This window comes from Mustela nivalis (genome assembly GCF_964662115.1).
Source record: "Mustela nivalis genome assembly, chromosome: 19".
Lineage (NCBI taxonomy): Eukaryota > Metazoa > Chordata > Mammalia > Carnivora > Mustelidae > Mustela > Mustela nivalis.
This window is the reverse complement of record NC_139038.1, coordinates 17,096,633-17,111,151: the sequence shown is the minus strand read 5'-3', so window position 1 is coordinate 17,111,151 and position 14,519 is coordinate 17,096,633. Positions and strand designations below refer to the sequence as shown.

General features: G+C 63.3%; 4 protein-coding genes across 8 annotated transcripts in view; 1 reads left to right on the top strand and 3 right to left on the bottom strand.

The window, feature by feature from the left end:
• Positions 1–113: 113 nt before the first annotated feature.
• On the bottom strand, positions 114–3,652 carry LOC309854896 (sulfotransferase 1A1). Of its 2 annotated transcripts, XM_082714536.1 has the most exons (9): positions 3,539–3,652; positions 3,079–3,300; positions 2,234–2,305; positions 2,020–2,145; positions 1,832–1,929; positions 1,290–1,416; positions 1,096–1,190; positions 430–610; positions 114–305 (listed from the first exon to the last, which is right to left on the bottom strand). In XM_082714536.1, exons 4-9 carry the CDS (start codon positions 2,114–2,116, stop codon positions 193–195), a joined length of 711 nt encoding a protein of 236 aa, XP_082570662.1. In that variant the 5' UTR covers positions 2,117–2,145; positions 2,234–2,305; positions 3,079–3,300; positions 3,539–3,652; the 3' UTR covers positions 114–192. The 2 variants fall into 2 exon arrangements, with proteins under 2 accessions (XP_082570662.1, XP_082570661.1); XM_082714535.1 differs by lacking the exon at positions 3,539–3,652 and having other exon boundaries at positions 2,234–2,416; positions 3,079–3,521.
• Positions 3,653–4,434: 782 nt separating this feature from the next.
• SLX1A (SLX1 homolog A, structure-specific endonuclease subunit) lies at positions 4,435–7,227 on the bottom strand (the record flags this gene model as incomplete). Of its 2 annotated transcripts, XM_082714537.1 has the most annotated exons (6): positions 4,435–4,547; positions 4,629–4,716; positions 4,886–5,013; positions 6,048–6,380; positions 6,470–6,521; positions 7,040–7,227. In XM_082714537.1, 6 exons carry the CDS (start codon positions 7,225–7,227, stop codon positions 4,518–4,520), a joined length of 819 nt encoding a protein of 272 aa, XP_082570663.1. In that variant the 3' UTR covers positions 4,435–4,517. The 2 variants fall into 2 exon arrangements, with proteins under 2 accessions (XP_082570663.1, XP_082570664.1); XM_082714538.1 differs by lacking the exon at positions 6,048–6,380.
• Positions 7,228–7,610: 383 nt separating this feature from the next.
• LOC309854899 (bolA-like protein 2) lies at positions 7,611–10,305 on the top strand. 2 transcript variants are annotated; one of them, XM_082714547.1, is made up of 3 exons: positions 7,611–7,739; positions 7,827–7,924; positions 9,354–10,305. In XM_082714547.1, exons 1-3 carry the CDS (start codon positions 7,677–7,679, stop codon positions 9,451–9,453), a joined length of 261 nt encoding a protein of 86 aa, XP_082570673.1. In that variant the 5' UTR covers positions 7,611–7,676; the 3' UTR covers positions 9,454–10,305. The 2 variants fall into 2 exon arrangements, with proteins under 2 accessions (XP_082570673.1, XP_082570672.1); XM_082714546.1 differs by lacking the exon at positions 9,354–10,305 and adding an exon at positions 8,219–8,357.
• The window catches only part of CORO1A (coronin 1A), a 33,727-nt gene continuing 29,484 nt past the window's right edge, over positions 10,277–14,519 (bottom strand). For both annotated transcript variants that reach the window (XM_082714529.1, XM_082714528.1), the window contains exons 2-11: positions 13,865–14,063; positions 12,634–12,756; positions 12,397–12,526; positions 12,120–12,304; positions 11,843–11,962; positions 11,529–11,633; positions 11,267–11,412; positions 11,094–11,151; positions 10,768–10,983; positions 10,277–10,499 (exon numbers count right to left, since the gene is read on the bottom strand). In XM_082714529.1, coding sequence (XP_082570655.1) covers positions 10,395–10,499; positions 10,768–10,983; positions 11,094–11,151; positions 11,267–11,412; positions 11,529–11,633; positions 11,843–11,962; positions 12,120–12,304; positions 12,397–12,526; positions 12,634–12,756; positions 13,865–14,062 — 1,386 coding nt within the window. In that variant the 5' untranslated portion in view covers position 14,063 and the 3' untranslated portion in view covers positions 10,277–10,394. The remainder of the gene's footprint in view (positions 10,500–10,767; positions 10,984–11,093; positions 11,152–11,266; positions 11,413–11,528; positions 11,634–11,842; positions 11,963–12,119; positions 12,305–12,396; positions 12,527–12,633; positions 12,757–13,864; positions 14,064–14,519) is intronic.

The following is a 14,519-nucleotide window of genomic DNA, read 5'->3' as shown; positions in this document are numbered from 1 at the left end:
TTTCCCATAACAGGGCAAGTTGGGGAACTGGAGGCTGTGGGGGAGAGGGGTCTGTTTGGTCCCAGTGGGCATTTCTTTTTTGCTCTTGGCTTGCATTAAAGGCTCTCGGTGTGATACACGTGGAATTTTATTTTTGAGGCTGGGGGCGGGTCACAGCCGCGGGGCCTTGGGCGTGCCTCCCAGGGACACCACTCAGAGCTCCGTGCGGAAGCTGAGGCCGCAGCCCTCCATCTTCCCGGCATAGTCCGCATCAAAGCGCTCATTCTGGGCCACAGTGAAGGTGGTCTTCCAGTCCCCCGTGATGCCTGCGGACAGACGGGAGGGCGGCTACAGGCCCCAGCCGCAGCGCAGGCCCCGGGGGGCTCAGGCCCGCCCCCGCCTCCACGTCCAGCTCGCCTGCCCCGAGGCCCGTCCCGCACAGGCACTGACCTTTCCTCATGAAGGCCGAAATGCTGTGGTCCATGATGTCCGCGGGTATGGTGCTGTAGTTCGCCATGGAGTTTTTCTTCATCTCCTTGAAGGACGTTTGCTGGACAATGAGCTCCACGGTCTCCTCCGGCAGGGAGCGCCCCAAGAACTGCAGGATCTTCTGAATCTCCCGCTTGGGGTTCTGGAGAGCAGAGGGGCTCTGCAGTGGCGGCTGGATGGCTCACTGAGCAAATAAAAGGGACGGTCCCCACTCCTCCAGGACCTGGCCACCTCCGCCTAGAGACCTCTCAGCCCCGGCTCCTTGACTTGGGTCCTCTTTCCCTGGGGCACATTAGCTGCCCCTGCCCTATGACCCTGAACGAAGCTCCTATTTGGGTCCTGATGGGTGAGGGCAGGGATGGTCCTCTTTCCTAACTGGCCACAGGAGATGCCGGCGGGTGGCTGGCTCTGTGTCGCTTGGGTCTGAGATCAGAGCTATACAGCCTTGCTGCCTGGGTGACGCTGCAGCTCAAGTCCCTGGCAGGAAGGAGGGACTGGAGGGGCTGGGGGGGAGGGGCGGCGCCAGAGACAGGCAGCCGAAAGGGCCTTGGCAGGTCCTGGGGAAAGGGCCTTGGCAGGTCCTGGGGAGGTCCCTGCCTGGAGGGAAGCAGCAGCGGGTGGCCTCACCTCTTTCATGTCCTCGTAGAAGAGGTAGAGAACAGGGTGGGTGTGACTCAGCTCCCACCACTCCCGCACGTGCTGGTACCAGGACCCGTAGGACACTGCGGGGAGGGGCAGGGACACGGACACACAGGCCGGTATTAGCTCGGGCTGGCGGCCGCTCAGCTCCACCCCACTCCTTCCCCCAGACTCAGGCCCACCTTCCCCAGCCATGAACTTCTCCAGGAAGCAGTCCCAGGTGCCAGGGTCCGGGTGCACCTTGGCCATGCGGTAGAAGTGGTAAAAGGAGACAGCCACATCCTTGGCGTTGCGGGCCACGTAGACCACCTGGAAGGACAAATGTCCCCCCCACACCCAATCACCATCACCACACAGCGAGCCGGGCAGTTCCGCCTTCCACAGCAGCCCAGTGAGGGAAGCTCGCTCTTGGTCTGGCCAAGAGGGACACTGACCTGGAGGCTGACTTGCTTGTGGTCCCCGACACCATACCTGATGCTCATCTTGTCCCCTCAGTGCTGCCACACCCAGACTGGGACGTTGGTATGCTTGGTTCTCACCAGCCCCCTCCTCCCCGGGCCTGGGGCGGCCTTTCTCAGCTCCGCACAGGACTCTCCCTTGCACAGACCCCCGCCACAGGATGAAGACCACCCCCTGCCCGCTTCCGGTGAGACCTTCCCAGCAGAAAAGGCTAAAGCTGGGAAGGCCCCAGTGACCACCTTCCCTGGCTTCCTCTGTCACTCACCTTGACCTTCTGATCCAGCAAGGTCTGAGGGAGCAGAGCCAAGGGCAGGTGCGTCTTAATGAGTCGTGGGGCTGGTGTATCTTTCAGAGCCTCCAAACCTATACCAGGAGGAGGGAAAGGTCCGCTGAGCTGGAGCCCAGTCCTGCCCCTCCCTCTGCTCCCCTGGTGCCCAGAGCCCCCGTGCGAACCTGTGGGAACACCTGGAGCCTTGAACTCCAGGAAGGGTACCCGCATGAAGATGGAGGCCCGGCGACACTTCTGTAGGTCACCGCCCTGGTAGATCATGTCGAGGATCTCGCTCACCCAGGTGGTGCCTGGAGAGCAGGGGGGAGGGGAGGGGAGCTGGGTCAAGGGCAGGTCCTGGCTGGTCCGACGTGGGGGACTATGGTCCTCTCCACCTACCAGATTTGGGGTAGGTGCTGATAAGCAGGTCGTCAGGCCAGGCTTGGAAGTCCTGCAGGGAGCCCAGGGCCTCTGCAAAGTACTTGATGAGAGGGATTCCCTTCACATACGCCAGCGGCGGGCGTGAGGTGTCTTGGATGTGCTCCATTCCACCGCGTCAGGGACAGAGGGCGGCCAACTTGCCTTAACAACACCGTGACACGCCATGTGTTGAAATCCTGCTTCACGAGGAAGGCCTGGGGCTGACTGGGCCCTGCTCACAAAGCTGGTGAGCGGCAGGAGCTGGGGCTCGAACCCACACCCAACACTCACACAGGGGGGCTGGCGCTGGCTTGCGCCTTCGCTGTCCTGCAGGGCTCGTCCTGCAGATCCGGGTGCCTGAGGCCACATCCCACATCAACGACATCGCGCTCTGGGGCCCCGTCCCAGTCTTCTGGAAGCTCCAGCGGATTCCAGTGCACCCTTGAGAGCTCCTACTCGAGTGCCTGCCCGTCCTAAGTCCTCTCCTGCCAGCTCTCCTCCACTACCTCTGCGGCGGCCCCTGGCCTGCGGCACTGGCCCCACTCCCCCTGCCGGTCCCCGGAGCAGCCTGGGCCCCTCATGCATCGCCAAAAACATTCCAGAAGCCAAACCACGCCATCTTGGCTCGGGGATAAACACAGCCAGTGAGCAACTTGAGCCTGTTTTGTGGCGCCAGAGTCTGGCATGCAGCTGAGCTAAGTGACGGGTCAGCAGAAAGGGGAGGGGGTTTCGGCCTGGGGTCGTGTCGGCTGACTGAGATGGCCCATCCAGAGGGAAAGGGCCAGGAGCTAGCCCTGCCCAGCCGCCCCACCGGGAGAACTCACCAGACCTCTCTGGATGTCGGTCCTGTGACCACTCTGTGCTGTGGCGAACCGGGTGCCGTGGGTGGGGTGGGTGCAGCACTGTTCTCCAAGCTGAAGGGTTTATGAATTCCAAGTGGGAGGGTCTGGAGCCAGCCTCCAGGAAGGAGTGGGTGGAGCTTAGAGTGGGAGGGCCCCTGTGCTGCTGCGCCTTTGCACCCCAGCAGGAGCCAAGCTTAAATGGGCCTGAAAACCCAAGATGTGGGTTTAGTGTGTAGAAAATAAAGGGAAGACTGAAACTAGACAAAAGCCTTCACTTTCATTCTGCGGGGTGTTTTGCAGCTGGAATCTTGGCTCTGACCTGCCCTCTGTACTCCACCCCGGTGGGGCGGGCCAACCAACAGCTTGTCCTGATGGCCCCAGCCAGTTTAGAGGGGGCAGACCAGAGAGGAAAGGTGACACCCTTGTGAGCAGGGCCACTCACCTTCCTGTTGGCTCCAGGCCAGTCTTGCCGATGCCAGAGGTTCTGGCTAGGAGTGGCCCCCAGGCACCCCCCAGCAGCACAGGCTTTCCAGAACTGCTGGTCTGACCTCTGACCACAAGGCCAGTACAGAGCAGTGGGGGGGAGGGGCAGGGGTGCGGGGTTGGGGTGGAGCAGAGACAGGACAGGCTTTCTGAGGCAGGAGGGAGAGAAAAGAGCAAGAACCAGTCTCATAACCCTGGGACTGAGGCCAGCTGCACACACAGCTCCCACGGACTGCAGAGCCATGGGCCCCACAAGGAGCTTTTCTTTCACTGGTTTTGAAGGGGCTCTGCAGCCAGAGACAAGAAGGAACTGGGGCGTGGAGAGCCACAGGGCCCCATGGGGTAGTGTATCCCCCCACCCACCCCACTCATGCCCTTTGTCCTACTATCTGGATTAAAGTCCAAAGTCAACCTGGACACTGGGTTTGGACGGGCTCTGAATCAAGGGTGTGAGTCTCCCAAGCAATCGTGTGAGGGGCACCTGGGTGGCTTAGTCATTGGGCATCTGCCTTCGACTCAAGTCATGATCCCAGGGTCCTGGGACTGAGCCCCGCATCGGGCTCCCTGCTCAGTGGGAGGCCTGCTTCTCCCTCTCCCACTGCCCCTGCTTGTGTTCCTTCTCTCACGGTCTCTGTCAAATAAATACATAAAATCTTTAAAAAAAAAAAAAAGAATTGTGTGACCTCAGAAGCATGTGAAGGAAAAGCCAAGGCACGTGGGCCTCCAGGAAGGGGAGAGGCTGGTGCACACAAGCGAGCGGCCCCTCCCCACTCTGCTCTTCTCCTCGGGCCCCAGGCACGGGCAGGGCCTCCGTCTCCGAGCTCCAGCATCCCCGGCAATCACCAGAAAGTTCCCTTAACTCAGACTCTTTATTGTACTCAAGTAAAAAGTACCCAGCCAGAGACAAGGAGTGGGCAGAGGGTGAGGGGCGCCGAGGATCAGGTCTCCAGCATGTCTGTCCAGTGTTCCTGTGGAGACAGGAGGACTGGTCAAAGGCAGCCTCGGGGACGGGGTGGGGTCGGGAGGCTGGGGCCAGAGCCACCTCTCACCTCTTCTAACTCCAGGTCCTCCGCTTCCTCCTCGGTGCCCACCTGGCACAGCCAGATCAGGTCTCCCCACAGCACTGAGTTCTTACAGCTACCAACGAGCGCAGTTGGCAGGACAAAGAGTCAGACTCACAAGCCTCCTCCAGGCCAGGCCCTCGGCGGCGGAGACACGGACTCGGCTGCCCCGGAGCCTGGACTTGGACCACTGGCGCCATCTTCCCAGAACTCAACCAGGCTGGGGCGGGGGTGCTGGGACTCACCCAGGGCACTGGCCCTCCAGAGGCAGAAGCTCCTCCGGCTCCTCTCGCAAGAACTCCTCTGCTAGGCAGATCATGTGGGCTCTGAGGCAGCAGCCGGGGTGGGGGCAGCACAGGGGGCCCTCCTCTTCCTGCTGGGGCGCCGGGCGGGGGAGAGAGGGCAGGCAAGTTAAGAGAAAACCAGAAGGAATGATGGAGCTCACGTTCTACGGAAATAAATACGGAAAGACACCGGTCCAGAAGCTTCACGTTCAACAACGCTGCAAGTCACACACTACTAGTATTTGCGTTTTATAGATGAAACTGAGGCACAGAGAGGTGGCGATCCCTACCCACAGGGACTAAGGCGGCCGGTGTCCCTGAGCATTAGCACAGGCCGCTGTCGCCAGACTTGCAGTTCTCGCGGGCTCAGCATCTCAGGGGGGTCCCCTAACCCTGACCCCAACGGCAGGTACTCAATTTACATTTCCGGGGAGCTCAGAAGTCGGACCCACCATCTCGGTTCGTTCCTTAAATATGGATGGATCATGGGCACCTGCTATTTGCCAGACCCTTTTCTTTTCTTTCAAGAACTGTACTTATCTGGCAGAGAGAGACAACGAGGGAACCCAAGCAGGCGGGGCGGGGGAGGGGAAGCGGGCTTCGGGCCGAGCACGTGGGGCTCCATCCCAGGACCCCGGGATCATGACCTGAGGTGAAGGCAGAGGCTTAACGACGAGCCACCCGGGCGCCCTGCCAGACCCTCCTCAGCAGCAGTGAGCAAGGACGGCCCTGGAGGGGGCAGGGGACACTGACAGGATCAATACGACGCCGACTCCGACTCCGTTAGACCCTAAGTTTATGGGCTCTAAGGGCACAACGAGGCAGGGAAGCGCTCACGGAAGACGCGCGGCTGCCCACGGGGGCGCCCGGACGACCGCGAGGGGCCGGGGCCGGCGGCACGTCGTCAAGACTGGGGTGAAGGTCTAGGAGAACCTTCCCGTCTAAGGTCCAGCGCAAAAGGCCTCGAGAAAGGCACAGGTTTCGCGACGGCAGAAGGACCGCCGTCCCCGTCTTGGCGACGAGCGCAAAGGGCGACTGAGGGCTGCCCGGCCCGTCCGCGAACGGCGGGGTCCCCAGGGGCCCGAGCCCGGTCTCCCCGCGAGCACCAGGCGGGGCGGCTCACCTGGAAGGGGCGCGCGCACAGGGCGCAGACAGCCTCGGCGTCCGGGGGCGGCCCTGACTCCGGGTCGGGACCCGAGCGGCTGCTGCGCGCGGAGGCCCGGGCCGGCGGGGGCCCGAAGGCCAGCGGCATGTGCGGCGGCGGCGGCGGGCACAGCTCTCGGCGGAAGTCGGCGCGCGGCCAGCGCACGGTCAGCGGCAGGCGCGCCCAGGGCGGCGCGCGCAGCATGTGCGCGAGCACGCGCAGGTGGAAGGCGAAGGCCGCCTCGCTGCGCAGGCGCGGACCCACGTGCGTCAGGCGGCGCGAGGCGTGCGGGTGCTGCCAGGCCCACTCGAACTGCGGGCGGGGGGGACGGGCTTCAGGGCCTCCGGGCGACCCCCCCACGGCCCGGCCCGCCTTCCCCGCGCCCCCGGCTCGCTCCTTACCCGAAGGGCGGCCACGGCGGAGGGGAAGCCGTGCACGAGCAGCACCATCTCCCTGGGGCCGGGAACGAGGACGCGGCCCGTGAGAGTCCGCCCCCACCGCTGTCGGGCCGGAGCCCCTCACCGGGGTTCACCCCCCGCCCCACCCTCGCGGAAGCGCAAGCCCCACGCCCGGCTTCAGCCCTCGGCCGCGAGGCCCCGCCCCCTGCGTGGAGGTCCGTCCCTTCGCACCTGCCAACCCCAGGCCCCGCCTCCGGCACAGGTTCTTAACTGGCCTCCTCAGTTCGTCTCGCTCGCAGGGTCTTTTCCACCCCCGCCGGCTCCTCAGCCCGCGGTCACCCCCCAAGCCTGGAACGGTGCTCCCTACCCATTCCCTTCCTTAGTCCCACGGCGGAGTTTCATAGGGCCCCGCCTTCCCCTGTGGGGGCCGCGCTCCTCCCCCACGGCAGGCCCGCCCTCCCCGGCAGGACCCCGCCCCCCGGGCCTGGGATCCGCCACCCTAGGGCTCCGCCCACTCTCCTGGCCCCGCCCCTCTCGGCAGGCTTCTCCTCCCCGAAGTCCGCTACCTCTTACCAGGGCCCGCGCCCGCTGGTCCGCCAGGCCCCGCCTTTTTTGCGGCCGCCGTTGTGCTGCTGGACCCGACGAGCAGGGTTGACGGTGAAGCCCACGTAGACGCGGCCCCGGTGCCGAGGGTTCAGGCAGTAGAGCAGGTAGACGCCGAAGAAGCGGCCGGGCCTCGCCGTGTCCCCCGCAGGGCCCATCGGGGCTTTGGGTTGATTGCTGCGGCCTGTGACCTCAGGGAGGGCCGAGCTGCCAGGGCCGCAAGATGCTTGTCTCGGAAAAAGCGTCTGGGGGCGACCCCGAGGCACCCTAGAGACCGCAGCAGGGCAGGTTCGCTCACCCTCCTGGCTGGCGTCGGGGGTCCAAACCGGCCCACAGAACCCAGGCTGCGGTGCAGACGGCGGACGCCCCTGAGCGCCCGAATCCGGCCTTGTGCAGACTCTGGCCGGCTGAGGGTAACCGCGGAGCCCGGGACTGTTGGAAAGTAGGGCCTGCGTGAGGGCGGAAGTGCTGGGTTCACGGACGCCTGCGTGAGGGCGGAAGTGCTGGCCTCAGCGGAAGTGGCGTCGGTAAGGGCGGAAGCGGTGTGGCCGGGGTCGGAGCTGGGGTTCCCTCACGGCTGGGCTGTCGCCCCTTCTGGGCCGCCGCGATGGAGCTCAGCGCCGAATACCTCCGGGAGAAGCTGCAGCGGGACCTGGAGGCGGAGCATGTGGTGAGTTGAGCGGCCTGGATTCGCCCAGCGAGCGGGAAAGCGCCCCCGAGGGCGGCTGTCACACGCTCCCTCCGTTCGGCCTCCTAGGAAGTCGAGGACACGACTCCCCACCGTTGCGCGTCCAGCTTCCGAGTCCTGGTGGTGTCGGCCAAGTTCGAGGGGAAGCCACTGCTTCAGAGACACCGGTGAGACCTCGGGAATACCTCGCTCGGCGCGATCTCGGCGCCGGGACCCCAGCCCCGGCCTGTCCCCCAAATCTAACTCCCTCGCCCCCGCCAGTGCGGTCCGGCACCGTGAACCGCAGCCCCAAGGATCCCGCCTTCGTGACCCCTGTATGGAGACTGGGGCCTCTGCCTCTTTGGTTCCCAAGTCCCGGGGTCCCAATTTGGGGGACACGTCCAGTCTCCTGGATCGCCCTGCCTTCGGAGGCCGTGACTCAGGCCCTGGCCTTCCATTTCCTAACCCCGTCTCTCCCCCAGGCTGGTGAACACGTGCCTAGCTGAAGAGCTTCTGCACATTCATGCCTTTGAGCAGAAAACCCTGACCCCAGAGCAGTGGGCCCGCGAGCAGCAGAAATAAGAGACCAAGGCCTGCACAGCCATTAAATTATGAATCAGGGCCAGCTTCTGTGTCAGTGTGTTGTGCGTGGGAGGGTGGACGGATGCGGAGCTGGAGTCTAGAGCCTGGTTTCTCCCTGCTCGGCCACTCTCCATGGTCTTTACCTCGGACAAGTCCTTCACACACAGGCCTCTGTGTCCCCACTTACAAAGTGAAAGTTCTGTCCTTAAAGTATCCCCCGGGGCAGGCAGCCCCGGCCTTCTCTGCAATCCTTGGTAGAGCCCTAGGGACGGTGCCGCGGTTCCTTGGCCATTACCAGGGGATCCCGCCCTCTGTCAGTTTTCAGGGTGCACAGATGGACACGTACTCGGGATTTCAGGGCACTGGCCAATTTATCAAACTTCCCCCACTCCCCAGTGTCACCCTAATGTCAGAGGCATGATGGAGGGTCCTATGCTTCCCTGCAGGTTATCCAGCCTCTCATGGTCTCAGGGGATGTGGTACCCCAGTGGGGACACCACAACTTCTGGAAGGCTGCTGTTTCCTGCTCCGCTGCAGAAAATACAATTGACCCTTTAGCCCAGGGCTTTGGATGGTCACAGTTGCCCCTGGGGAGACCATGAGAATTTCAGGAATGGAGCTGGGGGCAGGACGTACGGATAGGGTTAAAGCAGGAAAATGAGGCCATAAAATTGGGCACATGATACCCTTGTAGCAGTCTTAAACACAGGTGCCAGGATTGGTAAGGTCTGGCACAGATGGGTTCTGTGGGACCCAGGAGGGGCCAGAGCTCTTTGGGAGTGAGGGGTTACAGTCTTGAACCATCCCACCACTCTGTTCCCCTCTTCAAGACTAGTTCCTTGGCCCCAAATAACCATCCCACTTCCTACCTCCCTCTTGTTCCTAACAGAGGGAGAAGGGCCTAGTAAAGCTTGAAGTCATGGTGATGACGGTTTAACCCTTCTCCATTCCTAGGAGGCTTTCCTGAACTTTACTTGGTCCCTTGGACCAGGGGGAGAGCTACTGACTGAGTGTACTCATGTATGACTTCCCTAGGAGGCCGCGTCACCACCGCTCTGTGGGAGAGGCTCAGGGAAGGAGTGTCACTTTAAGAGGCGCACGTTCCAGATTTTCTGCTTCTCTATCACAGCCCTGATTGGATCCACCCACTGCGTTCACAGAGCTGTGATGCTGTCCCTCCCGATTTTATAGAGCACCTGAGGCCTGGAGAGAAGTGACCGGCGCAGGGTCACATGGCTTGCATAGAGATTGAGACTCAGATGGGCCAACAGGGCATCCATGCAGCTGCCTCTCTACACAGGTGGTTCTCCCCCACGTCCTGAAGGGGAGTCGGGGGGTGAATGAGGCACTTAGTCCTTGCTGTGGTCCCTCTGTGGTATGAGGGGAGGTCTGCCGCTGTGGCCGGGACCCCCACCTAACCCCCAAATGGATAGGGCCATACTGCGGGGAAGACTGGGAACTGGAAGAGGCGGACGGCTCCTGACTCAAGGTCTGCCTCCCCGCGGTCCTCCTGCTCTGTGCCTCCCGGGTCCTCCCCTGTAAACCAGGGTTTGGTTCTAAGCTTTGGCCTCCCAAAAGATCCCCTGATTTTGCTCCCTTGGGCTTGCATTTGAAACACATCCCAGGACTGCCGTCTTAAGTGTCCCGTGAGTTCAGTTTCCCCACCACCGACGGTGACCTGGTTGACTAGGAAAGGCGAATTCTGTTGTTATGTGAATTCTTGTGGCCCCAGGCAAGGGCCTTGTGTAGCCCAGACCCTGCCAGTTCTCAACCCACCCAAGCAAGGCCGCGGCTGCCACCCACTGTGGCCTGTTCCCTTGCAGCCTCCGGTGCTCAGAGGCATCCCCTACCCCGCCCACTCCCCCGCATGGGCCAGTCTCATCAAGGCAACCGAGGGACAGCTCAAGGGCAGGTCAGTTCAGCAGACCCGGCATCCAGGTGACCAGCGGAGTCAGAGATACCAGAAAATAAAGCCATTTTATTATTATTTTTTGATCTGCCATCGCGGCCTGAGGAGAAGGGCGTGAATGGAGGGAGGCCGGGGATGCCAGGCCCCGGCTGAGGCCCTCGGGTCCTCTACTTGGCCTGGACCGTCTCCTCCAGCCTCTCCAAGCGCTGCTGTAGCTCCTGCACCGTGGCCTGGAGCTTCTTCATCTCCTCCTCCAGCCGGGCTACGGCGTCCTGGGGAATGTCGTGCTGCATCAGTCCTAGCTCTGTCACAGGCTCCCCCTCCTCCGGCCATTCCCCCTCCGCCCTCCCAAGAGCTCCGGGGCCAGCCTGTCTCTCCGCAGCTCCCTGGGCGGCTGCAGGCCAAGAAACTGAAATCTGTTCTCTGAGGCCTGAGCATGACCTGCTCTCGGCCCCCAGAGGGTCAGCCTCCTCCTACTGGGACAATGACCCCGGCAGTAGCAGCCCCTGCCCGACTCCCAGATTCGCATCTGCTTCTCACCGAGCTGGGGGTCCCACTGGCCTCTGGAGCTGTCTTCCTGCGCCCCGTGTCCAGGCCCCGGTTGACCCTCAGCTCCCGGCTCTTTGGAGGCACGTAGCCGTCCTTGAGGGAAAGGAGGAGGGGTCCGGCGTCCCGGCCGCCCAGCCACTCCTCAGCCGTGAGGGCAGCATCGGGCCCTGCGGTGGGTGGGTAAAGGTCCTCCTGGAACAGGTCCGACTGTGGGCAAGGCCAGGGCTGGTTAAGAGAGTGCTTGGGCCTCACCGCCACCCTGCAACTGTGTGAGGTCCGTGCCTGGCCCAGCCCAGGAGGGGACATGGGAGCATCACCTTTCTAGGCACTGTCATGGCGATGGGCTCACACCGCCGCTCGTGCAGCTTGTAGAATCTGTGGAAATAAGGAGGTGAGCAGCGACCACCGCAGGGCTGGGCTGGAACCGAAGGTCCCCATGGGGTCCAAACAGCCCAGGGTGCGTGCTCGGGTCAGGGTCAGGGTCAGTCACCTGGCAATCTCACACTTGTTCACCTCCAGGCCACGTTTGGGCATGTAGCCCATGCCCCGCTGGGACTCCTTGGAACTGAACATGGAGAGATAGTGCAGGAACGGGGCCTCGGAAGTGATCTCGAAGTACCGGATGGAGCTGTCCCCCTGCAGGAGGTGGTGCGAGGGCAGGGGTCAACACCGTGGAGTCCTCTCGCCTGGCCTTTCCAAGTCCCGCCCATCCCCCCACCTCCTGCCCGGGAGCCCCGGCCCGACGGGGACACCTTGCCACAGAGGTAGACTATGTTGGTGTCGGGGTCGAAGAAGGGCAGAAGGACGCCGCTGCTGGTGTCCAGTTCCTGCAGGGACAGTGGCTCCTCCAGGTGCTTCTGCAGAGATGGGGGGGAGGGGGGAGAAGGGGAGGCGGGGAACAATGAGCTGGGCCAAGTCGGGCCTGGAAGGAGCCCTGGGCAGGGACTCGGGGTGGAGACCCCATCCCACAGAAGGTAAACTGAGGCTCCATATGATCCGGCAAGTGGCAGGGCAGGGACCGAGCCTCCCGCGGAGCCCGATCGCCGCTCGCCCGCCCGGCGCTCACCGTGTCCCACAGCGCCACCTGCCGCTCACTCATGCGGCTGAAGCCCGTGGTCAGGATCTTTCCATCGGATACGAAGACTGCGCGCACAGGCCGGGTCCCCTCATGGGGACGGTCCTTCTCCTGCAGGAAAAGGCAGGTGGTCAGTCAAGTGCCCCCACACACATCCTAAGCACCAGACTCCAGCTGAGGGCGAGAGAGGGCAGCATCCGGGGACCTGGCTGATGGTGTAGGAGGGTGAAGGTCCTAGGGTCAAAGGTCCCAACTCAGGGCAACTCACAGCAACCACAGTGCCTTTGCGCGGCTCGATGATGCGCACTCGCTTGTCCCGGCAGGAGGTGCAAATGAGGGCGCCGTCTCGGCTCCAGTCCACGCTGTAGATGGTGTCCGGGTGCACGTCGGAGCCCAGCGTCAGCACAGCTGCCCCAGTGCCCACGTCCCACACCAGGATCACGTTGTCACAACCTGGGTGATCACATCCCCCGTGTTGGAAAGCCAAGAGCCTCCCTCCCTTGCTGTCAGGCGACCGGCCTGCCCCTCTCCTCCCCGCCAGGCACCTGCACTGAGCAGCACGTTCTGGGCCGTGGGGTGCCAGACCACGATGCCCACGCGCTTGGTGTGGCCCTCCAGGGTGACGACGGGCTCCCGCAGGGGCAGTGTCAGGCCTCCATCAGGGATCTCCCACACCTGCAGAGAAGAGGCCAGTGAGACGGCGGGCTCCAAAAGTCAGATCCAGGGCTCGAGCCCCACCCCCCCAACCCTTGTGTGCACCCCCCCCCCCCCCCACCGCTCACCATGACTGTGCAATCCTCGGAGCCGCTGGCAATGACGTTATCATTGTGTGGGCACCAGGCGATGTCCAGCACTGGGGCTGTGTGGCCGCAGACCATGGGTACGTTCTTGTCCACACGTCCAGTCTAGGGAGTACAGCAGGGCCTCTGAGGGAGGGACTTCTGCTCTCCAAACCTGATCCAGCCTCCCCACGCCCCTCAGAGAGGCCCAGAAATGAAGGCAGTGGGGTCCCTGGGACGTGGAAACAGGGCCTAGGGCAGGAGGGTTTGTCCTCTGCCTCAGTCCCAGAGATGTCTCAGAAGGGCTGGCCCCAAGTAATACAGGATGGGGGTGTAGGCCTGGGTACCAGCGGCCACACTGGGCCCTGGGCCCGCCTTACTGTCCGACCCTGGCCAAGGTCCTGACATCTCTGCCCTGAGGGCTGGCCCTCCCACCCCAGCTTCCCCGAGGGAGGCCAGGGAGGTTGTAGTAAGGTTAGGGTTCCCCAGGGAAATGTGGGGATGGGGAGGGGTGCTTCCAACAGGATAGGGAACGGGGAAGTCTGTCCTAACTGGCCCCAGGCAGGAGCAGAGGTTTGGAAATGGCTGCTTCCGGGGACAGCCGCTGCTGCACGGTTTCCGGTGTGAAGAGCGGGCCCAGCTCTAGCCCCACAACCACTTCCTCTTCTCTTGGCTTCCATCGGCCCTTTTAAGGTAACAACTTAGGGCCCATCTCCCCTTCCTGTCTCACCCCCCAAGAGCACAGGAGTATGCTGCGGGTGGGGGTCAGCAGAGGGGAAGGCAGGGCGAGCAGGAGCAGAGGGAAGGGGGGGAGGGCCTTTCACATCCTCCCCCCTGCCCCAGCCGGGGGGCCAGAGCTGGCCTGGGCTGGGGTTGGGTGGGGGGTGCTCAGACAGGCCCAGGCCCGGAGCCCCTCCCACCCTGGGAGCACGACTGGGTCTGCCCTGACTCCATGGAGCCCTCTCTGTGCTCCGGATGGGAGAAGGCCCGGGTCTGCAGGCCTTGCCTTGTGACCTTTCTGGTGTCACCTGAGCTTCAGTTTCCACGCGACCACTGCACGTAGGAGCTGGAGGAGGCTGAAGGCTCATGTGGCCCAGCTCAGTTTTACAGCTGACAACGCTCCAGCCCAAGAAGGCTTGGTGACAGTCACCCAATCAGGACCCCCGCGGGGCCACTGGAGGACCAGAGGCCCCTCAAAGGGAATACCACTGCCCCAAGGGCTCCAAGGGCTCACCTTGCCCAGGGGCAGCACGAGGAAGGCCCCTCCCCCACTGGCCTCGCAGATCAGGGCCACAAACTTGGGGTTGACGGCACAGAAGCCACTGTCCCAGGTGGTCTGGGAGACGCGCACGTCCTCATAGCACTGGTCGGCCTTGGCGGGTTGTCCAAACACATGGCGGAACTTGCTGGAGCGGACCACCTGCCGGCTCATCCTGGGGGGACGCATGGGTTTGAGGGCTTTTCAGGTTGACTCTGGCCTTAGAGTGCCCCCGTGTCCCCCAGGACACCCCTCAGCTGGTGTTTAAGGTCTCAGTGAACTTCCCGGCATCAGCTCCCAGGGCTCCCTGCCCCCTTCCCCGCAAGCGGCCATCCTGTCTCCCTCTTGCTTGCGGTCCTCACTCCTTCCCGCTCCTGGCTAGCCCGCAAGGCCCGCCTTCTCTGCCCACGCCAGGGCCTCGTGTCTGTACCCTCAGCCACTCCGGCAGAGCCCGATGTGGGGGGCACCAATGGCTGATCTGCGGTCTTCTGCCAGACTTCGCCCATCCTCTCCAATGGCTCCCACTGCCACCCTCGGGGGGCTTGGGTGGGGACAGCCTGGAGGGTGGGTTCTTTCAGTCACAGCAGCCACACTCCACGCCCCGCACACCCACACGGGGAGCTTCCTGAGG

Bases quoted from the DNA above. Each gene is read 5' to 3' on its own strand.
- LOC309854896 (XM_082714535.1), bottom strand. From the start codon at position 2,381: ATGGAGCACATCCAAGACACCTCACGCCCGCCGCTGGCGTATGTGAAG. The intron at 2,146-2,233 runs GTAGGTGGAGAG...CCTGCTCTCCAG, and splicing joins CAGCACCTACCCCAAATCTG to GCACCACCTGGGTGAGCGAG. The intron at 1,930-2,019 runs GTTCGCACGGGG...CTCCTGGTATAG, and splicing joins GGCTCCAGGTGTTCCCACAG to GTTTGGAGGCTCTGAAAGAT.
- LOC309854899 (XM_082714547.1), top strand. From the start codon at position 7,677: ATGGAGCTCAGCGCCGAATACCTCCGGGAGAAGCTGCAGCGGGACCTG. The intron at 7,740-7,826 runs GTGAGTTGAGCG...TCGGCCTCCTAG, and splicing joins ACCTGGAGGCGGAGCATGTG to GAAGTCGAGGACACGACTCC. The intron at 7,925-9,353 runs GTGAGACCTCGG...TGACTTCCCTAG, and splicing joins CCACTGCTTCAGAGACACCG to GAGGCCGCGTCACCACCGCT.